The sequence below is a fragment of the Mustela lutreola genome, chromosome 3, assembly GCF_030435805.1.
Source record: "Mustela lutreola isolate mMusLut2 chromosome 3, mMusLut2.pri, whole genome shotgun sequence".
NCBI classification, from domain to species: Eukaryota; Metazoa; Chordata; class Mammalia; order Carnivora; family Mustelidae; genus Mustela; species Mustela lutreola.
The window spans coordinates 44,137,105-44,159,180 of NC_081292.1; the positions used below are offsets into that span (position 1 = coordinate 44,137,105).

At 41.6% G+C, this 22,076-nt stretch overlaps 1 protein-coding gene and 1 long non-coding RNA gene across 2 annotated transcripts in view; one reads left to right on the forward strand and one right to left on the reverse strand.

Annotated features, from left to right (window-relative positions):
• RUNX1T1 (RUNX1 partner transcriptional co-repressor 1) overlaps window positions 1-5,653 on the forward strand; it is a 131,621-nt gene extending 125,968 nt beyond the window's left edge. Inside the window, 1 exon segment of the mRNA XM_059166052.1 lies at window positions 1,922-5,653. Within this exon segment, the coding sequence (XP_059022035.1) occupies window positions 1,922-2,197 (276 nt within the window). The 3' untranslated portion in view covers window positions 2,198-5,653.
• Window positions 421-1,938, reverse strand: LOC131826611 (uncharacterized). The gene is made up of 2 exons (XR_009351679.1): window positions 1,808-1,938; window positions 421-1,601 (listed from the first exon to the last, which is right to left on the reverse strand). It is a non-coding gene; the product is annotated as an uncharacterized LOC131826611 (long non-coding RNA).
• Window positions 5,654-22,076: the final 16,423 nt, after the last annotated feature.

The following is a 22,076-nucleotide window of genomic DNA, read 5'->3' on the forward strand; positions in this document are numbered from 1 at the left end:
TATGACATTCACCTACAAACCAAGTTTCTAAATCTCCTCAGCTATGTTCACTTGAAACACCTCCCACTGACCATAGTTTGAGATCTTAAATTCCCGCCCCTGCCCCCCTTCAATGGGCCATAATTTCTGAATGGTAAAAAAAATAAGAATGTTGAGCTGAGTTCTACATTTTAAACCAGAGTTCCGGAGTCTAGAGGCTCCCAGCACTTTAAAAGCCTGTAGGAGCCCCTTTGTGTGTTAGCAGGATTAGATTGTTAAAAATCCCTTTGTGTATTTTGGGCATTGGTAAAACCATATGCACCAGGCTGACGGACTGCCATTCTGCTGGGGTGTTTTTAGTAGATTTAGGCCATACAACCAGCAAGCTGGAAGCAAAATCAACGCAAGCGACACAGTGGGGAGAGGGAGAATATCCACATATATCAAGGCCTTTAAAAAGGTAATTTAATCGTGACCCAACCACATACCAGCCAGCAGTGGGGTTACCATCGTATAGTCAGAAGTTTGTTTTGCAAGAAAAGCATCAAAACCAAAGAAGATAAAGAATAAAAAAGATGAATGGCACAATGCTAAGCTCCCTCGGCAGAGTGTTTCACACTGGGAATGGTTTTGTCAAAGGAACCACGGACATTTAAAGTTGGCTCCCGGAGGTCTCGCCATTTCCTGCAAGGGCCCCTGCCCGCTCTGTCCTTCCTTTGTCCCGGACGATCCCTCTCATCCATGTGCTTTTCTGTCTCTGGTGTGTCTGTGCTCTGATTCGTGATGTGTTTATCTCAAAGTTTAAATCTTAGAGGCAACCGCATTTCTGCTTTTCTCACTCAGCTCTGGTAAAGCAGCTCCAGGGATTGGCTGTGGGCTCACCAGTTGTTAGTTTCTTCTACTTTTCTTTTCTTTCTTTTTTTTTTTTTTAAGATTTTATTTTTTTTATTTGACAGAGATCACAAGTAGACAGAGCAGCAGGCAGAGAGAGAGGGAGAAGCAGGCTCCCTGCCGAGCAGAGAGCCCGATGTGGGACTCCATCCCAGGACCCTGGGATCATGACCTGAGCCGAAGGCAGAGGCTTTAACCCATTGAGGCACCCAGGTGCCCCTCCTCTACTTTTCTAACAAAAGCTGCTGCCGCAGACCCCCAGCTGCTGGAATGCATTGTATGCAAAGAGAACCATTGCTCACTTGGTTTTAGTATTTGCATGTTTCCAAGTCAGATTACATAATCTCTAGGTAAGGTCTGATTTGAGTCATTTCACAGATATTAATTGAGCCCTACTACAGAGCAGGCACTTTTCTGGATGCTTTGAGTCAATCAGAGAAGAACCAAGGATCCTGTTCTCCAGGTTGCTGAAGGGAGGGGCTTGTTTTCAGCTTGTCCTCTTGTGTGTGTGTCAGGTTCACTGAGTGACGGGTGCAGTGGGAAGAACTCTCCTTGGTCTGTGATGGAGCGCACCTCTGTCTGCTGGATGGAGCAGTCCCCTATCTGCTGTTGGGGCTTCTTTGAATCTAATACACGCTTCTCATAGTTCCTTCGTGATTCCAGTTAGAAGTTCCTTCCCTCTAGATCCTGCCGGAGCGGTATATTTATGTCTCACCATGGTGATTTTCGTACTGGAAAGGGACAAAATGTAGATGTAGCGATTGTTGGTGCGGGTGAACTGAGAATGTCACTATGAAGAGAGCCAAATAGGAAGGGAAGGGGGATTTTGTAGTAAACCCAGAAATGAGCTTCAACCAGTTTGTTAGCTGGAATAGTCGTCAGTAGACTTCTGTTTGATGTGCACACAAACACATGGCCCCGGAGGCTTCATTCTTACCATAAAGTCCTCGAGAGGAAGCTGGCAGTGCTGCCCAGTGTCTTGTGTCAGACTGTGACCCAGGCGAGGTGTTTGTTAATCGAGGGTTTCACTTTCTTCTGCCTTCTCCTGTAGAGTTGCTGGAACTGCGGCCGCAAAGCAAGCGAAACCTGCAGCGGCTGTAACACAGCCCGGTACTGTGGCTCATTTTGCCAGCACAAAGACTGGGAGAAGCACCACCACATCTGCGGACAGACCCTGCAGGCCCAGCAGCAGGGGGACACGCCCGCGGTCAGCTCCTCCGTCACGCCCAACAGCGGGGCCGGGAGCCCCATGGACACACCACCAGCAGCCACCCCGAGGTCGACCACCCCGGGGACCCCTTCTACCATAGAGACAACCCCTCGCTAGACGTGAACTCAGAACTGTCAGAGGAAAGACAACACAACCAACACGGAACCAATTCCTCGTCCTCAGATGCTCAAAGTTGTTTTTTTGTTTGTTTCTAGATGAACTATCCTATTTCAGTACTTCAGCCAGAGAGGACCTAACTGTATCTTGAGGTAGTAGTAAAACAGAGGGCCAGTAACGGGTCGTAATGACTTATTGTGGATAACAAAGATATCTTTTCCTTAGAGAACTGAAAAGAGAGCAGAGAATATAACATGAAATGATAGATTTGACCTCCTCCCTGTTATTTTCCAGTAGCTGGGATTTTAAACTAGGTGACCTCATTAACCGATGCTTTACCAAACAGCAAACCAAGAGATTGCTAATTGCTGTTGAAAGCAAAAATGCTAATATTAAAAGTCACAATGTTCTTTATATACAATAATGGAAAAAAAAAAAAAGAGGAAAACCCTCAAGGGCATGAGCATTGGCTACAGCGGTAGACATTTTAACAAGAAGATGAATGGCGTCCGTGGGTTGCTAACTGAACTTTGAAGACCCGCTACAAAACGCGCAGATGTGTAGCATATTGGAAGGAGACACAGATGTTCGTTTTTTTTTTTTTTTTCCTGTTTCTGAAAAGAAATAATAATATCCAGGTCAACAGAATGAAAAATGAAAGATGATTTGCAGTGGGATGTATGAATACAGCAGCAAGAAAAAAAAATGCCATAGTACAAAAGGCTCCTTTTATATATATATATACATACATATATATATACACAAGCACACATTCACACCACACACACACACACACACACAAACACACACACACACAAAGTAAGAGACTCAGCCTGCAGTTAATTAGCATTCTGGCAGCTTTGACATCAGCCAGCTGCCCTAAATAACCCTTCGACGTTTCTTCACTTTTGCAAGGTTCCACAGAGTAAGACATTGGGTCTATTCCAGCTCATTCATTTTTATATTGAAAAATAATTTAAAAAAAAATGGTGGCTCCAGCTCCAGCCCCTTTCCAAATTTTTTCAACCCCACCCTGTTTGGATTTTTAATTAAAAACTAGTAGTTCTCTTGGTGTTAAAACACTTCTGTCCTGTGAGGTTTCCCAATGGTGTTTTTCTTGTAAATGTGTTGGACAAATGTGAAGATGCATTGTAGTTTAACCATATGCCCACATTTAGTCTCTTTATTCCTAGTTGGTGAGAAACCTGTATCTTTCTATGCTGCTTTTATATCTGTATGTATTAGTGATATTTCTCTAGTAGTTCGGAAAAAAAAAAAAAAGGAAAAAAAAAAGACTCTTTTTTTTTTTGGTTGTCCTAAAGAAAAGAAAAAAAGGCTATCTTTCGGAGCTGCTATTTCTCTCTTATAGGATTTTTTTTCCTGAAAACCAGCATGCTTCACGGAATGCTAACATATTGGTGTTTTTGTAAGAGGGATGTACATAAATGTATTTTGCACTGTCATGATGACTCCCTAGGCATGCTTTTTTTTTTTTTTTTTTTTTGAGCAAACTTTTAAATATGCTAGAGCCATTTCACCAAGTTTAGCTGTAGCATAGAGTAGTAGTGGAATTTTCCTTTCCCTTTTTTTTTTTTTTTTTGGAAAAATCATTATTAGGGACTTTTTTAAAAAAATAAAATAACAAGATATCCTACTTAAAAAAAAAAAAGACAGTGCATGCATATTGCTGTAAGGTTGTTTAAGTATTTCTAATTTTACAAAAAAAAAAAAAAAAAAGATAAATCATTAGAGCTCCAAATGCTGAGGTGTAGACTGACAGCTTTAACACTGCTGAATGCCAGGTTATACAGTATTCTTACAAAAAGGGAAGTCAGCCAAAGACTGATCTGATGGACCAAAATCGGAATTTTGAAAAGCACCAGTACTACTTTCCAAATGATCAGCAGGTTAAACATGTTCAGCAAGGTATAGTGTGAATCCATTAACCCTTCGTTGTCCAGGGTCCAGACCAGAACTACTTGTTAGTTTTGAAAACAGTAGCCCAGGATGTGGTTGTGTGCTTTAGAGAAGGTCAGCAGTGCTGCAGGCTGTGTAGACAACCAAAGTTTTTGAGGCTGGGAAGACACTTCTCCACATACATACACACAACAGGCATTTATTTAGAAATCTAAAGCAATCCATTAACTTTGTTTTGGTTTTTCTTTTCTTTTTTTTTCTTTCTTTCCTTATTCTTTTTTTTTTTTTTTTTAATGTCGCCCTTGGATACGATTTTAAATGGTTTTTAAGTAACTGCATAGAGGCAGTTCTAAATGGGTTCTCTTTAAGCCTCTCAAACCTGACATTTTTAGCATCCCCCCCCCCATCTCTTTTCATATACAGGTTGGTTTTAATTTTGTTTGGGTGGTGTTATTTTTTAACGGCTTTTTAGTTTAGAAAGTTTTGATGAGCAAATAAATACATCTATCTGCATGTTGGAAGTCCATCTGCCAGCACACCTGCTTCGAGTGGAATGAAAGCACATAACCAGGCTCCGAATGGGTTATATTTTATCATGGTGCTCCCAGAATCCTTTGACCTCACTCTGCTTTCTAGTCTGCTTGTGACACTGGACAGTCCTTTCTTACAGAGCTATTATATGTTCTAGGCTACGAAGGGTTAAATAATCCCAAAAATGAGGTATGTCATACCCACACGTCTTTATCTCTAGAAGCTGTGATGTATGTGAAACAGCACTGTTATTCTTAACACTAGTGTGTAAAATAAGGATTAGTACAGTACGTCTCATTACTTTTAATTCAGGGCACCCTGAGTGAAAACAAATACAAAAAAATCCCTAACTCTGAGCTCTATCTCTGATTCCTCTTCCTCCTTCCCCTCTTCCTCCTCCTCCTCTTCCTCTCCTCCTGTTTTGCTACATTCTCCTCAGTGGCAAAAAGTCTCACTCTACCTCTGACAGCATGTATATTGCACCAGTAGCTAACAAAAACTGGTCTAGTCAAACCAAATGGGCACAAAAGAACCAGGATACCAAAAGTTAAGCTCATACAGCTGCAAACCATATCACTTCTTGGTAACAATGCAGACCTCATAAACCTAAAGAAGAGAAAGAAAAGAAAACTTTTGTTACTTTCCTTTTTTGCTTGTCACTTATATACAGGCTATGTGAGAGTATAATTTGTAGGTATAACACATTTAAAAAAAAAAAGTTATCTTCATTGGATAGAATTGAATGGTGGTCGCTGATAGGAATAGGGCGTCCTCTATCTCTTATCTCTGTCTCTGACTCTTTTCTCTTTCTCTTTTTCTCTGTCATGAGACTGTGTGTGACAGGGCCACCTGTCTTTTAAATTTTTTTTCTTAACTTTTTTTTTTTTTTTTTTATGTGTAGGTGCATGTCTTGGGGATTTAAAAATTTCAAGGCTGGTTTACTTATGCAAAGCATGCCTACGTCTGGAATACTTAGGGAAAGAAAGCGACTCCATATTGTCCGAATTCCTCAAGGGACAGAAAAAAATTGGAGACTGTTGAAATGCAGATTTAAAGTAATTTTTTTAAATATTATTTTGGGTTCTGCGACATTATTGTGAAAAATTAAAGTTGTTGTGCAATACTTAATTCAGACATGTACCACGAGTTAATGGTAGACTAACACTGGGGGGCGGGGTCTAGGCATCATGCTTTCGTCAGCATACTCTTGAGCTTTTAAGTCTACTATGTCTGAACTGTGGTTTCTTGTTTATCCTTTTTTCCTTAGTTGGACTGTAATGTATGGTCTGTCAACCTGTGAATCTTTAAAGTATGATTCAGGTATTGTTGTATTCTTTACTGTGTAATAAAAAAGTTGAAAAAAAAATCTGTATTCTCTGCCTCCCTTCTCAGTGTGTGCCATGGCTGTCCCACCCACTCTCCCCGCCCCCCTCTCCTCACCCCCCCCCCCCCCCGCTCCTCCCTGCAGCCCCAGCCTGGGAGTCAGTCCTCCCGAGGGGCTGACGCACATGTGTAGCCACCCAGCTATGAAGCGTGCCTCTGGAACAGGAATTGGCCTGTCCGTGATTGGTGAACAGGGAATGATGTCAGAACAATGCAAAAGTCAGGTGGGTGGAGCAGGGATGCTACCTAGGCAAGAGGTGTGGAGGGAGAATTCCATCTTTCCAGAGGAGCGGAGCCCTTGTCTGGCTGAGGTTAGCGACTGCATAGACCGGGCCACAGAGGCCCTTTGGCTGTATTTTCATGAAATTAGAAATGAACGCCTACATGAGGCCACCTCTCCAGAAAGGTTCCTCCCAAACTTAGGAGGCTCTGGCTCTTCTGTTGCTCAGCTCCCTGGGCACAGCAGATCAGCCCGGCAGCCAAGGCAGAGCTTGCTGCCGTTTGCCGCACCAGACATCCTTCTTTAACAAAGCAGAGCCAGCATTTTCCCTCTGGTTTTTGTCCATTGTTACCGTCAGCTGTGGCAGTCTCTAACTGGGCCAGGACGTCCGAATCCTCCTCTCGGACCTGGATTTTCACGTGCCCTGGTTAAAAAAACTTGGTCGGAGCTTGAAGCCCTAACCCTTCTTGCCCCCACCCCATGAACCCTGCTCATTTTTATGTGTAATTTTCAGAACCACAGGATTTTAGTTTCGTTTTGGTTCGTGTTTTTGTTTTTGTTCTGTTTTGTTCTGTTTTAGTAATGTATGTACCACATTGTAGCAGCAGTTTCTTTCCCCTCTGAACGTTCTCGACTTTGTGGGCCAAAAAATAGTTGCAAGGGACAGGAAGACCAAGCCTGTGCAAAAAAAAAAAAAAAAAAAAAGGCTGTGTCTGGAGAGAGGGCATGAAAGTCAATGCTGGTTAAATGGGAGGGTGCCTTGGGACCACTCTTCAGCCTCCTCTATGAGCCAGCTGGGTTCCTGTCCTAGGGTGCGGATTCTCAAACCCATCTTCCTGGGAAATGTGGTTTTTCTCACATTTCTTACTCTAAAAACAGGAGAAACAAGTTTTAATTCATAACAGAAACCTCCAAACCCTCCCATTTGCAGTAGGGTTGGATACTTAATTATTTATTTTCACAAAAGACAAACCAGCCTGTCCTAAATTGCCTATCCTTTAATATGTTCATGTACCTTTTTTCTTTTTCTCTTCAAAGTGGAAGAGGCCAGAAACTAGCAGACAAGAACAGAAATGGGACCCACTGAAATAGTTCCCTTAAAAGTGGTTCTTGAAAACACCTCTGTGACATTTTCATGCAAATGGATATGTTGGACAAATGGGAAATGCTTTGTAGTTTATATGAAAAATATGAGCAAATCCAGAGACTTCTAGGTGGTGGACCCCATTTTTTTCTACAAGTGTTAATGTTGTATTTGATATTATAAAAGAATGTGTCTACCCTGAAAGAACATACAGCTATTTCTCTGCAGTGGGTGGGGAAAGAGTGAGCAAAGGGGCACTATTCTGTATGGGTGTATATACCCTTACTCCAAGGTGAATAAATAAAGTTGTGTTTGCTCAAATCTGTCCCTGGTCAGTCTGTTCTCAGTCATACTGGGGAAACTGAGTCAGACAAACACAGTTTGGGTTGTTTTTTTTTTCCGTCTTACCTCTCAGTCTGTATGAGCAGGGATATAGGGCCAAGTTCATTACTTCTTTGCTTTTGGAATTTTGAGGTTCAGGTATTTGCTGAAAACCCTTCAACATTATACGTGGAGTGTCATGAGAACTTACGATTGAGACAATAAAATGGTCTATTTTACTATAATAAGAATAACCTTTGGGGGGAAACTCCTGACAGGTAAGAGAAAGTAATATCTGCTCTTAGTTCTTAATGCCAGTGTTCTGCTGGAGTTCTGTACTGGAGTGTCAAGAAAGAGATAAATGACCCAGTGGGAATCTGAGACAGTGGAGGGAACACGGCTGCCTGACACCGTGGCAGTCCGTACCTAAATCAATGGCAACTGAAGCCCTTTTCAGGGTCTCGTGCAGGGCCAAGCACCCAGTTAGCACTCAATAAATATTAATTGTGAATACAACCGTGAGTCTGCAGCTAGAATGATGTGGTGCCGGTTTTCCCAGAAATGAACAAATTGGCTGGAGGAGCAGAGCGCCAGGGAAATGATTTAACCGACTGAGGGAGTGAAGAGGGGAGACCAAACCATTTGCAGCTGATCAGACAGGGATACGAGGCCGTGCAACCACTGCTTACAGACATCAGAAGACACAGATGCTGAAGGAGTGAGGGAACCGCTCGGTTCACTGTTTGATGGGAGGACTATGGTTATTGGCGACAAACACACAATTGTTACAGTTCTCTCTTAACTTATTTGTGTAACACACCACTTCTAAGCAAGGCTTAGAAAATACTTTGGGATTTCAGACAACGATCAGCTCACAGTGAAAACTGATGTAGCCGGGACCTCACAGGCTCTGATCTGACCACTTAGGGCCCCTCTAGGATCTGGATTCCCACCTCTGCCCCATTCACCTTGGGTTTCTTTCCTCTCTTTGGGTCTTTTATCGCCTTTCACATGTCTACACATGACAGACTTCTTCATATTTAAAACCATTTCCCTTCTTAGTACTTTCTTCTTCAGAACATACCCACTTTCCCTCCTTATAATACCAGGACGGCTCCTCTGGGAAGCTTTGAAGAGACCAGCTCACCCTTGTTCTCTCAGAACCGAAGCCCAGGCAACATGCCCCCAGAGGCCAGTGAGTCTGACGGTGACCTACTGCTCCTGAGTCGCTCCAACAGTGCAGAGATCTCCAAGAACCACCAGACAGTCTCAGCCAGAGCTACTTCTGGCCCAGAAAAAACTAACATAAACAGTTGATATTACCATCAAAGGTTACCTCCCACTTCCCTTCAGTGTGTCAACATAACCCACCAAGGCACTTAAGAGGAAGTGGTGACCACACTGTAGACATGAAGGGTGGGGACATGAGCTGAGAATGGAAAATGAAAAAGTATGATCATGATCATACTTCATATGCTGGGGTTCAGCAAATTAGTAGCATATACTTTCTTCGATATACAATCATGTCTCAATTATTGAGAGATGATCCCATCTCTCTAGGGAGTTCGTACTTTCCATTACTCTCAGCAGCTCTCATTATTACTATTTAAATTATTCCTGGCAGATCACCACAATTTTGAGTCATGGGCTTTTCTGGACTTGGGAAAGAGAGAGGTTTCTCTTCTTTTAAAAAGTTAACAAAACAAATGAACAACACAAAATAAACAGTCAACGACCACCCCCACCTTGGGAAGGTTCGATGTCAATGAATGCCTTCCAAATGATGTTCTACTTAGTTGCTTCAAAATGACCGGGACTATCTAAAAATTGATTTCTGGGCCTCCCTGCTGACCTCCAGAGTCAGATTCTCTAGGGAGACATTTGTAAATAAGATAAATATCTGTCCTCCTGGGGCCTATATTCTGGTAGGAGAGAAAGATAAACAAGTAATTAGATAAATATTTAGCTACTGATAAGTGCTAGATGGAAACATTAAGGCGGGTAGGGTCATAATGAGTGATGGACTCCAGTGGCCCTGTATTCATTAGGATGGCCACTGCAGGAAGGCCCCTCCAAGAAAGTGACCTTGAAGAAGAAACTTGGATGTAGAGTGAGCCACATGAACCTCTGAGGGGGAAGCATGCAGGCAGGCAGAGGGAATAAGGGTGGGCATTGGAAAGGCGAGTGAGCTGGAGGGCTTGAGAAACTGTGAATGGTAGGATATGGAAGGGGGCAGTAGGGCTGAGGGCAAGTTAAGCACGAGGCAGGATCTACAGAGCCTTACAGGGATTCATGAGACATTTTTGTTTTCTTGTAAGCAAGATCTGCAGCCATGTTTAGGGACCACCGATGGTGATGCTGGAGTCATGGTGATCTTGTGCTTTTTTTTTCTTTTTTAAATAAATTTTTCAATTTTTTATAAACATACATTGTATTTTTAGCCTCAGGGGTACAGGTCTGTGAATCGCCAGGTTTACACACTTCACAGCACTCACTACTGCACACACCCCCCGCAATGTCCATGACCCCACCATCTTCTCCTGAACCCCCTCCCTCCAGCAACCCTCACTCAGTTTGTTTTGTGAGATTAAGAGTCTTATGATTTGTCTCCCTCCCGACCCCATCTTGTTTCATTTATTCTCTTCCTACCCCCCAAACCACACTCCCCCCCCCACCATTGCATCTCCACTTCCTCATATCAGGGAGATCATATGCTTAGTGAAATAAGTCAACCGGAGAAAGACAACTATCATATGATCCTGTACTTTTTGAAGAACTATGCGACTGAAGGGGTGGGCAGGAACGTGGTCACTACAGGATGGGGCAAGTGCATGGTTTCCACGTCAGTTCTGTTAATAACTCGATCTGGGGAAGTCTACCTTTACTTCAGGTGATGCTGTCAGAAGGAGCAGCACAGGAATGAGAGCGAGGAGATGACACAAAAAAAGGTGTAAAGGTGCTATGGTCTGAATGTGCTCCCCTAGAGGAGGGGGCCCTTGGGAAGTGATGAGGTCACCAGGATGGAGCCATCATGATGGGGTGAGTGTTTCTTAGGAAACGACTCCACAGACATCCCCAGCTCTCCCACAAGATGAGGACACTGTCCGCGACCCAGAAGAGGGCTCTCATCCTATCACGATGACGGCCTGATCTTAGACTTCCAACCACTAGAACTGTGAGCATACATTTTTGCTGTTTATAAGCCACCAAGCCTGTGGCATTTTGTGGTAGCCACCCTAACGGACTAAGACAGACTGAGAAAATATTCCTAGCAGTGGTGAGTCCATGAGCATAAGCACAGACGCCAAAACCAACATGGCGTGCCTGGGCAGAAGCCTACTCTGGGAATTTTGCTGAAATGTAAGAAATAAGGCAGTGTTGGTCCCCCCCAGACCCCACCCCACCCTCCAAAGGAAAAAATTCATAATAATAGCCTTTCTTAGGAGACTGGCAACGGCTTGACTTATTTCTTGTTTCCAAAAAGCAAATAAATCATTGATTCCTTGCTTCCTTGAAAATGAAGTCAGTATTGTCTTTGACAAAGAGAAAGAGTTCTGTATTCCCAATCAAACTTGTTGCAAAGTTGTTTTAGATGGTGGATACCGCTATTTAAAACCGATCTTCTGAACATGAGATGAAGGATAAAGAGTCGGCAAAAACCCAACAGCAGCCTTTTACAATTCCACTTATTACAACTGTGCATTTTGCTGACAAAGTCACAGACAGTAAAATTAAGGTAAGTGCAAACTGCCCGTTTTGATGGCAAGTAATATATTCTTTTTGCTCTGTTAGCAAAGACTTTAAAAGATGTTAGCAAGATTCTACCGTTTCATATGTTCTCCATAAACTAGGCACCAGGTATGGCTGTGGAGTGGAACTGAATAAGGAGTACGTGTGCTCACACACACACACGCGCACGCACACACGTGCCAAACACATAACACATGTACACATTGCATATACCACATAGAATATTTTTGTGCCTTCATCAACTGTTCTTACAATGTTGCCATCTAAGTTAATTTCAGTAACTTGGTCACCCAACCTATGGTTCTGGGTCAAAATACAAAATATACTTGTTAAAGGTCTTAGGTTGATAAGCCAAGCCAGAACAGAAGCTACTCCTGAGAGAGCTGTTGCTTGGTCAAAGAGTAACTCAGCATTTCTCAAACCTTGTTCACTGGAACTCTGGTTCCAGAAGTCATTAACAGGCACCCCCCCCCCCAACCCCAGCGATAAATGTAAAAAGCATTCAGTGATTCATGCATGGGTAATATTAGAGTTTATATCCCTTTAAGGATCTGCAAAGTCTTGCATTGGAATATGAAGTAGTTTCGTATACCCGGACATTCCCCAAACTTATTTAAACACTTTCACAGGACATCTATTCATATGAGCCTCTATAATGTATTTTCCCCTCTCATCTATCACATTTATCACAAACAAGACCTCATATGGAAATAAATCTTAGCAGTCTCTTCCCTTGTATTTCATTCACAAAGATCAGCTCCTTGCCGTCTTCAACTACACACTTAACACCACAGTCTAACTGATGGTCTTCCCCACTTCCACATAGTTTTGAGGAATTCAGAGAGGGACCTTACTTGGCAGCTCGGTTGTTTCCAGATTAAAGGCTGCTCATCATGGTCTGGATTCCAGGCTCTTCATAATTAGTCACCCTCTCTCCTTCCACTTCTAGATGCCATGACTGTCCTCAGCAATTCTCCTTGCCAGCCATGCTTATTTATTTATAGATAAGTTAGCTTTCTTCCTTCAGCCTCTGTGCCTTTGTCCACAACCTCTTCACTACCGGAGCGCTCTTGAGTTTCTCTCCAGTGGAAAAAGTCCCTCTTGGCCTCCCGAAACCACCTCATTCTCTTCTGCAGCACAAACAAGATCACTCCCTTCATGCGCTCCTCACACTCGGACCCGTGCTGCTGCTTTCACTCTCGTGGGCAGTTTGGAAAGCCAAGAGTGTGACTAGGAACAGCACAGGATAGGAATAGATTTACTTCCGCAGTCTGCATCACCCAAGTTAGTCTGACTTTCCCACGTCTGTTTTAAAGTATGAACTTGGACAAGATACTTCACCTCTCTTTGGCCCAGCTAAATTTTGGGAAGTAGAGGAGACTATATTATCCATCAAAAATGAGTTCATAGTGCAGATTTCATGTGTTTCTGCTTTGGGTCTCTAACCGCGTTATCGGCACCCTGGTGACTCCTAGTATACCTTGAAGTCCATGTAGCAAATGCTCTGTTGCCCCCACTGCCACCCTTCCTGTGAGTTTTGTTTGCATGCACACAGGCAATAACAAATACGTCACCATGGCCACCTGACCAACAGAGAATGGGAGATGCTGTCCATTGTAAAACACCTCAAATTTCACATATGCCAAAATGTAAAAGAAGGGGTGTTTTGGAGTAAACGAAATACTATACTATCCTTGTATTACAAATGAGATTCAAACAAGGTAAAATACTTTTTCTGCATTATAAAGCTAATGAGCAGAAAAGCCTGGTCATGTCTCAGAACTGATGTCAAAGCTTTCCTGGTTGGCATGCTCCCTCTCTTCAACTGAATGCCTCCCAAAAGGATTAAATCAGTAACATCTACAGTGGCTTCTCGAACTCTACTTGGGTTAGAGGAAGACAGTTTTCAAGGGGTGATTTTCTCCAAGTGATATTGCTGCCCCACCATGATCTCCAGGACTTCGCATCAGGACCTCTAAGGCAAATCCCTTACAGGCAAGCTGCTCTCCTTCTCCTGGCTTCAGGTGAGAAAGCTAGCCTCTAAGAAGAGCCTCGGCTGCACATCTGGCAATGGTGAGGGAATTTATGGAGAAGAATGGAGTCGATCCATCCACCCACCCACTCATCCAGCCCTTGTATGTGCACTAGACTCAGAATTTCAGGATAGGGAAAGTAGTTGAGGGAGTCTTGGGGGGTTCAGTTAGTGTGTTCTTATTGGGAGGTAGTTTGCTTTGGGGTTAACACCCCAGCTTTGGACCCAGTTGCCATCCTGGCTGAACCATTTACCAGCCTCGGACAAGGACCTTTCTGTGCTCAGTTTCCTCATTCGTGATATTAGAAAAATGAATTGGCTGTCTCATTAAATGACATAATGCACATACAGTATTAGCAGAATGGCCGGCACAGGGTAAGGATGCAGTAATTGATTGCTGTTATAACTTTTAATGACTTAAAAAATGTAAATATAGACGCAAGCAGAAGGCAGAATTCAAAAGGAGTGGAAGAGGCTCTACTATTCCTTCCTTCTTGCCTAATTCCCTGGAAATTCATTGAAAATGATAGCAGCCCTGTTTGAAAAATGCAATCTAATTTGCATCTGCTGGGCTTTCCATTTCCTGATGCCCTTCTTTTTTGCTTATCAAGTGTCTATTTCTGTAGAGTTGGTAGATCAGCCTTTATCCTGGGTGTTTTGATAATGCTTTGTTGTTCCCCTTCTTAGTAGTCATTTATATTTCAGAGTCAACAAAAGCTAAGTGAACTATTGCAGGCTGGCTCCTCACCTAATGGTCCTGCTATGGGGACTATTTTAGTGAAAAGAAGCAGGCAAACTCCAAGGACCAAGAGCCTGTCCCGTCTGTGTGTGTTTGTACCAAACGGCTGTCAGTCTGGAGCAACTCTCTGTGTTGTGGCCTTTCTTTTTCTCCATGGAGAGAAGTGATTTTTTTCTTTTACCTCTCACAATCTCAGGGAAGGTCTTAGAAAATACGGATTTTGAGACTTATTCATCTACTTACCGATCAGGAAACTTTATGAGAATTTTTGTTTGTTTGTTTTTCATTTCACATACTGTGCATCTCACGGGATGGAAATGCACAGAGTATGTATTGTAAAATAATGTCAAAATCAGGAGCCTGTATGGAGTGCTGAGTGTTGGAATGCATCATCTCAGTAAATCCTCATAAGGCCCGTGGGGGGTGGGTTTTATTATAGTTGAGATATTTTATCATTTTCACGTATTTTAAATTTATTTTGAGTTTATTTTATGATTTACCTTTATAAAGAGTTACCACAATAATTATCGTGATATGTGAGGAAATATGGAGACTCAGGAGGTCTTCTAAATTGCCTCAGGTCATGCAGTCAGCATTTGAATCCAGGCCCTCTGACTCCAAAGCCTGCCTTCTTGCTTCTTTGTGCTGCAAACGTTAAGGGTTTTTCTAGCTCTAAAATAAGATTCTATGTTGCTAACTCATTTAAATGCTATTCTTTATTTGGTTTTTAAAGTGTTTAGTAAAAAAAAAAGCATGTTATAATTTAGGGGAACAGCTGTATACTTCATTTCTCTTTTGTAGCCTGGATAACGGAGCGCTCTTTATAAGTAAAATCACGCTCTTTATTCTTCCCTTGGAAGAACTGGGTAAGTGGCTCTTTGGAAAGCAACGGAGAAGAAATGTATTATCCCCGAATTGGGTGAAATGCATGCCATTAGAAGGAATAAGATCCATAATCTAAGTCGTTCTCTCTCCATGGTAAAATGTTCTTGTGCCTTAATTAAGGAAGAGAGAACATGAGAGTTCAATAAGAGTCAAAGTCTGTCCTGTCGTGAGGCGTCTTAATGGATTTTCACACCTGATTTCCATCTGCAGATGTAATCAGTAAGAATGGAAGAGGTCTGAGGAGAGAGCTCTTACGGAGTTCAAGGAAGCAACACTCCAGATATTGTAGTTAGAGATGAGGTTTACAAGAACGAATCGATGTTTTTTCATCATTTCTACCAGGAGTATTAATCAATACGATCAATATGACTACTTAAGAAACAATGTTTCGACACAAACATTGGAAAGGACGAGTGGTAGTGAATACTCTATTATATGTTAACTAGCTCTGGACTTGGGAGAGGCAGTGTCACAGTCAATGTGATATATAGCCACCATAATCATTATACGGTGTTTTGAGGCCAATTTGTGCACGTGTGGCAATTAAAAATGATACAAAATTGATTCTCTAAAGCAACTCTTTTAGAAATGATACATTCGAGCTTGGGTTGTTGGAAACCCATATTGTCAATGCATTTATCTTCCCGCTTGCTAAGGAGTCACTTGTACATTGCTTTTGATCTAAATAAATAAAGGTCTTTTTTTTTTTTTTTTCTTTTTGGCTACGACGAGTTGAAAGAATTTATTCAGAAAATATTAATTGGTAAGTTCTGTATGAGGTAGGGCCTGTGTTTGGCCCAGAGGTGAATGGGAATGACTTCTAATTTCATGGAATTTATAACATAGTGAGGCAGTAAGAAAACCAGTGAGACCAGGATTCAGAGCAAGTGGGAAGACTGTCAGAGACCCCTGGTCTGATATACCGTCTAAGAGACTTCCTAAATCTATTGGAAACAGAATTCTCAGGGCACCTAGGTGGCTCAGTTGATTGAGCATCCGATTCTCGATTTCAGCTCAGGTCATAATCTCAGGGTCGAGAGATCGAGCCCGACGTTGGGCTCCGCTCAGGGCAGAGTCTGCTTGAGTCTTCCTTAGCCTCTCCATCCGCCCCTGCTCTTTCTCTTTCTCTCTCTCTCTCCCTCTTTCAAATAAATAAATCTTAAAAAAAAAAAAAAAAAAAAAGAAAAAGAAAGAAACCATGCTCCCTCTGTTCTCTGAGAGTCTTAGTATCAGACTTATTTATTCATGTCAACATTCTGAAGGTGTTCACTGCTTGGCATGTATTTACAAAGTTGCTGTTTAAATACTGCAGAGACTTTTGTCTTGTGAAAATACACAGAAACCAACCTGAGCAAGGACAGCCAGACCTGACCAAAAGCTACAACTCAATTCTGTAGCAGCTCTGTCTTTCCTCAGGCTTCTTCTTTTCAGGACCTCTGCCCTGTTTTTCCTGTGAACCAGCTTCCTCTAGAAGGAACCATAGTTTCTCTTTCCCTGAGATCTTGGCTCCATGTGATCTGGGGTGACCATTTTAGTGGATATATGTCCCCTTGGTAGCCACTGAACATCTTATGATTAGACGTCTTATATTTGGGCTGTTTGCCAAATTGAAGAGCCAAAACTCTGTTTTCTAGCCTCTAGGGGGGAGTAGGCATTATCAAACAGAACCGCTGTCCTGGAATGGTTTTATTCAGAACCAGGTGTAGTTGCTGCATAGAATCTGTGTTCTCATGAGACTAGTGGAGCACGAGGGAGAGCTATTGGGCATTCCCGGGGCAATAATGGCTGTTCTCCCAGGGACAGTGATAATACACACACATGCAGTGTCTATGGGGTTAGCAGCCATGTCTGTGCCTAGAAGGGCCTCTACTGGCAAGGTTTAATGTGCAATTTGGGGATTTTTCTGGGATGTAAGAATTCCAGCCTCTGAAATTTCCATTAGTTCCTAATGGCTTTTAATATACTCATCCTCTACTTAAACTAGCTTAAGTGGGTTATGTTGCTTGTAAGCAAGATCTTTGATGACAGATTTCAATTTCAAAGCTGTAATTTTCAACAGGTTCAGAATTCAGAACTATCAAGTGTAATGAGTCCTATCACGCAATAGACATACACTACTGTAATAAAACAGATAGGTCAACCTGATTCTAAGATTATCAGAATAGATGGGAAGAGTGTGAGAACTGAGAGCTTAGTGCTTTGCAGTACAGGATTTGCAGTCAAAGTGAGATTTGAGTCCTAGCTTTATTACTCATTAACTGTCTTGACCCAATTACTTAATCATCTGGGTTTTTGTCTTTCTGATCTGTAAATAGGGAGAGCAAAATTGCATTTTGTGTGGCATAGGAGGAGTGATCAATAAGCTCTCCTTATGGTGCTTCTGTAGGTATTCATTTTGATTTTTGTGATTTGTTGATAGTGATAACTACTCCATTTATTGTTCAGGAATCTTAATGGAGACAGTATAACCAAGATCACCATTGGTCCCTTATGTCATACTACCTGGATTAGTCAGGGTAGAATAACTGATACAACAAGTAACACTAAAATCTCAGAGGCTTAACACGTTTGTGGTTTATTTTATACTTAGGCAACAGTCAACTCATTGTTGATCACTTCTTATCCAAGTGGCAATTCTGGGACCTAGATCTTTCTGTTCTTCCTCTCTTACATTTTCTAGGTTCTTGGGAGTCCTCTGTAGTTAGCCAATAAACAGGGGATGGGGAGAAGCAAAGATTTGTTGTACAAAGGAGAGACCTAGAAGATAGGACTGCCAAGTGTCATGCATCTCTTCTGCCCATATTCTATTGACTAGAAGAGTCTCATAAAGCAGTATCTAAGTGCAAGGAAGGCTTGAAAATATCTGTGCCTTAAATATATCATGTAACTGTGTGTCCAGGAAGAATGGGGATAAAATTTGGTGAACAACTAGCTTTACTTTACTCTTTCAGTCTTGACAAGCACAGCAGAGTCTCCAAATTGGGATAGAGCAGCATCCAGCATCTTGCTTAGGATTTTGTCATTGAGGATGCTTGGGTGGTTCAGTCAGTTAAGTGCCTGCCTTCAGCTCATGTCATGCTCCTGAGGCCCTGGGATGGAGCTCCACATCCAGCTCCCTGCTCAGTGGGGAGCCTGCTTCTCCCTCTCCCCTCTGCTTGTGTTCTCTCTTACTATCTCTCTCTCTTAAATAAATAAATAATATCTTTTTAAAAAAATGATTTTGTCTTCTAAATTGACTGTGAAACTCTTCATGTGTTTCTTTGGACACTGAATACAAATCTCAACCCAAAGGTATATATAAGTAGAACACTCATAATTCACATTCTTGCTCGTTCTGGATGAATATGACTGGATTTGTTGCCACATACTGGTCATTATTGTCTTAAAATGAACAGAAAGAGACCCAGATTATTTTTTAAAATTAACATATAATATACTATCTGTTTCAGGGGTACAGGTCTGTGATTCATCAGGCTTATATAATACCCAGTGCTCATTATAACATATATCCTCCCCAATGTCCATCACCCAGTTACCCCATCCCCCTCCCCACCCCAGCAACCCTGTTTGTTTCCTAAGATTAAGAGTCTCTTATGGTTTGTCTCCCTCTCTGGTTTTGTCTTGTTTCATTTTTTCCTCTCTTGCCCTATTATCCTTCCTCTGCCTTGTTTCTTAAACTCCATGTATCAGTGAGATCATATGATAATTGTCCTTCTCTGATTGTTATTTCATTTAGCATAACACCCTCTAGTTCCATCCATGTAGTTGCAAATGGCAAGATTTCAATTTTGATGGCTGCATAATATTCCATCATATATATCTATACTATATCTTCTTTATCCATTCATCTGTCGATGGACATCTGGGCTCTTTCCATAGTTTGGCTATTGTGGACATTGCTGCTATAAATATTGGGGTGCAGGTACCCCTTCGGATCACTATATTTGTATCTTTGGAGTAGATACTCAGTATTGCATTTGCTGGGTCATAGGGTAAGTCTATGTTCAACTTTTTGAGGAACCTTCATACTGTTTTCCAGAGTGGCTGCCCCAGCTTTCTTTCCCACCAGCAGTGAAAGAGGGCTCTCCTTTCTCTGCATCCTTGCCAACATTTGTTATTTCTTGTCTTGTTAGTTTTAGCAATTCTGACTGGTATGAGGTGGTATCTCATTGTGGTTTTGATTTGTATTTCCCTGATGGTGAGTGATATTGAACAATTTTTCATGTGTCTGTTGGCCATTTAGATGTCTTCTTTGCAAGGAGACCCAGATTCTGTTTATTTATTAATTACCAGAAATACAAATCCTCATATCTATAAATTTAAACTGTGCTTTTATGGTGGTTGATTGATTAAAAGAAGCAAACTGGTTTAAAAAAGAATCTACCTCAGCTTTTTGAATTGGGATTGCTTCTTGGCCTTGTAAACTGTGCTGATGCAAGGCCTCTAAGTGGCCATAATTTTTATCTCTAACTGTACTACTGAGTTCTGAAATGTCAACATGTGCATTTTTACTCTAAAAAATAAAAAAAGATTTAAAAATATTTAATGGAAAGTTAGTGCCAATTCATTGCATTGCATAACTTTAAAGGGATAAATGTGAATTCTCTTTCAATCAACAAAAATAATACTAATTATCTCTTTTTCATGACAGTGTCAAACACAGACTGTGTATTCCTTGTTCAAAGGTAAGACAAAACAACAGTAAACAATACTCTCAGATCCAATTTATGATACGTTACTGATCACCCATTATTATTGCTCTGGAATTTGTGTTTTGACACATGGGGCATCACTCACTTCTCTTCCAGGTATAAGAAACACAAAGGGACCAGTGGCAATATTGCTATGTGATGATGGAAATTTTTCTCATGGAACCAGAAAGGCTTCAGAATGACAAACATGTGGCATGTTCCCTGCCATGCAGACATCACTCATGAATGTACTCTTTTCTGCTGAATCCATTCTTGATCTCAAAATTCTATTCTTATTCCAAGTGACATTCTTTCAATACATCAGAACTACCACTTGTGAGGAAACTCTGTTATAATCCTCATGCTAAACAGTGGTGGCCTGAGAGCAGGTGTTAAAAGAGATGGGAAGTAAAGAACATCCAAGTGTCCATTGTTGAAACTGGGTAGACTTAAGTCTCCAATTCTCAATATGTGTTGATTAAAGGATCCTTTGGATTATCAATAGCCAGGTCACGCTTGGGTGGGGCTGAGGGAACTGAACTGGAGTTCAGAGGCTCCATGACACGTGGAGACATTATGTACACACCAGCCGTATGGCTTTAGTTTGACCTCAGTAGCTTGTGTTTCTTCATGGGACTAAATAAAGCTCCTCAGACTTGTGGAGAATGAGTAGTCTCACAGCAGACTCTGAAGCAGGAATGCCAGCACAGTTTTACACATTCTTGGAAACAGTTTACTTTCTTCATCATTACGAAGACAGACTAAAGCTAAGATTCCCAAAGTATATTGAATGAAAGCAGCTTGGTTTGGCTAACTGACCCTCATTTGTCCTGTCCAAACTGAGTGCGTCAAAGGTATCATCTAACTAGCAATTGAGGTATGTTAAAATGTCAAGGATGAGGGGAACCTTAAAGAAAATATGCTCAAAAGATTTAAAAAAATTTTTAACCACAGAACACTTGGTATAGGCAAAATCATACAAGAAATCTGAATATAAAAGGGAGATAAATCCAGAAGTGATGGAATTGAAGCCAGGAAAACAAAACCAAGTCCAGCTCACTTGGTGTCCATCTCTCTTCTGGAATGAGCTCTGCTTTGGAAACCTCTGCCCAAGACCCACACATTCTAGAGATAAGGAAACAGATCTCTAGTTTTTAGTGCTCTTTTTTTAGGGGGCTAATATGTAATGAGTTGAGACTACTATAACATAATGGTCACTGACGGGCCATATAGCTTCCTTCTGATGATAACACCAGAGATTATGGGACAAGGACTGAAACAGAGAGGTTAAATGGAGGTCAGATACAGTGGAATGCTGGCAGCTTTCAGTTAGGTTGGTGTATTGCTGCCTTATGTTATTAGCATGCCCACCGATCGGGAGGAAGCAAACATCACCAAAGGGATCAGGTCAGTGTTTGAGTCACAGACAGGCAGCAGCTCCACCAGAATAGATTACACTAAGCAGCTGGTAAAGCCAAGAAGCCAAGCTGGCAACGCCAACAGACTGGGTGAACCCTGGCATCATTCCCTTGCCAGAAAGCATTTATTTTGTAAACGTGTTTTGTTTTCCAAGTTACCAAATAACAGGCACCAAAACGGTTCTTCAGCCCGGTATTTTCCAAAGATTTTGTGGTAGTCCTGCTGTTCACCAAAATATTTTGCATCTTTGTCTTTGAAGCACATGGTGGAATTAAACTTCCCATTTAACACCAAAGTTGGATGCGGCAATAGTATTTGCCTTGACCAATGATCTTTGACGGCATGAGAACAATGTGACTTCCTGGAGGAAGCTTGAAAGGTAGTGCATGATTTGCTGAATGTCTTCCCCACAGTAGTGGGGAAGTAGTCACAGTGAAAAAGTAAACCATATCCACCTTGTTCTCTAACAAGTAGAGTGTGGTATGCATGAAAGATACATTTTATCAAGCTACATCACTAATATTTTGAGGTTGCTTCTTACCATGGTGTGACCAAGTGTGTCCTGACCAGTATGGTTTTGAATATCTTGTTAGGTGTTGGTTGTGAAATGACACCATGGTCAAATAAATTCTAGATATTCCAATTTAAACAAAAGTGTGTGTGTATGTGTGCATGTTTTGGGACTTCTGGAAGCCTCCACTATGCTAATATAAAATGCAAATTTCCAGTGCTTCTCAAACATACATAACTCCAGCAGTCTCTGTTTTTTTTTTTTTTTCCTATGAAGCATTACCGATGAAATGCTAGTTTAGAAAAATCAATACATAAGATATTTAGTGGAAAAACATAATAACACACTCAGCAAATGCACCTTTAAATACAAAGTGTGTTTGTCTGTGGGTGTGTG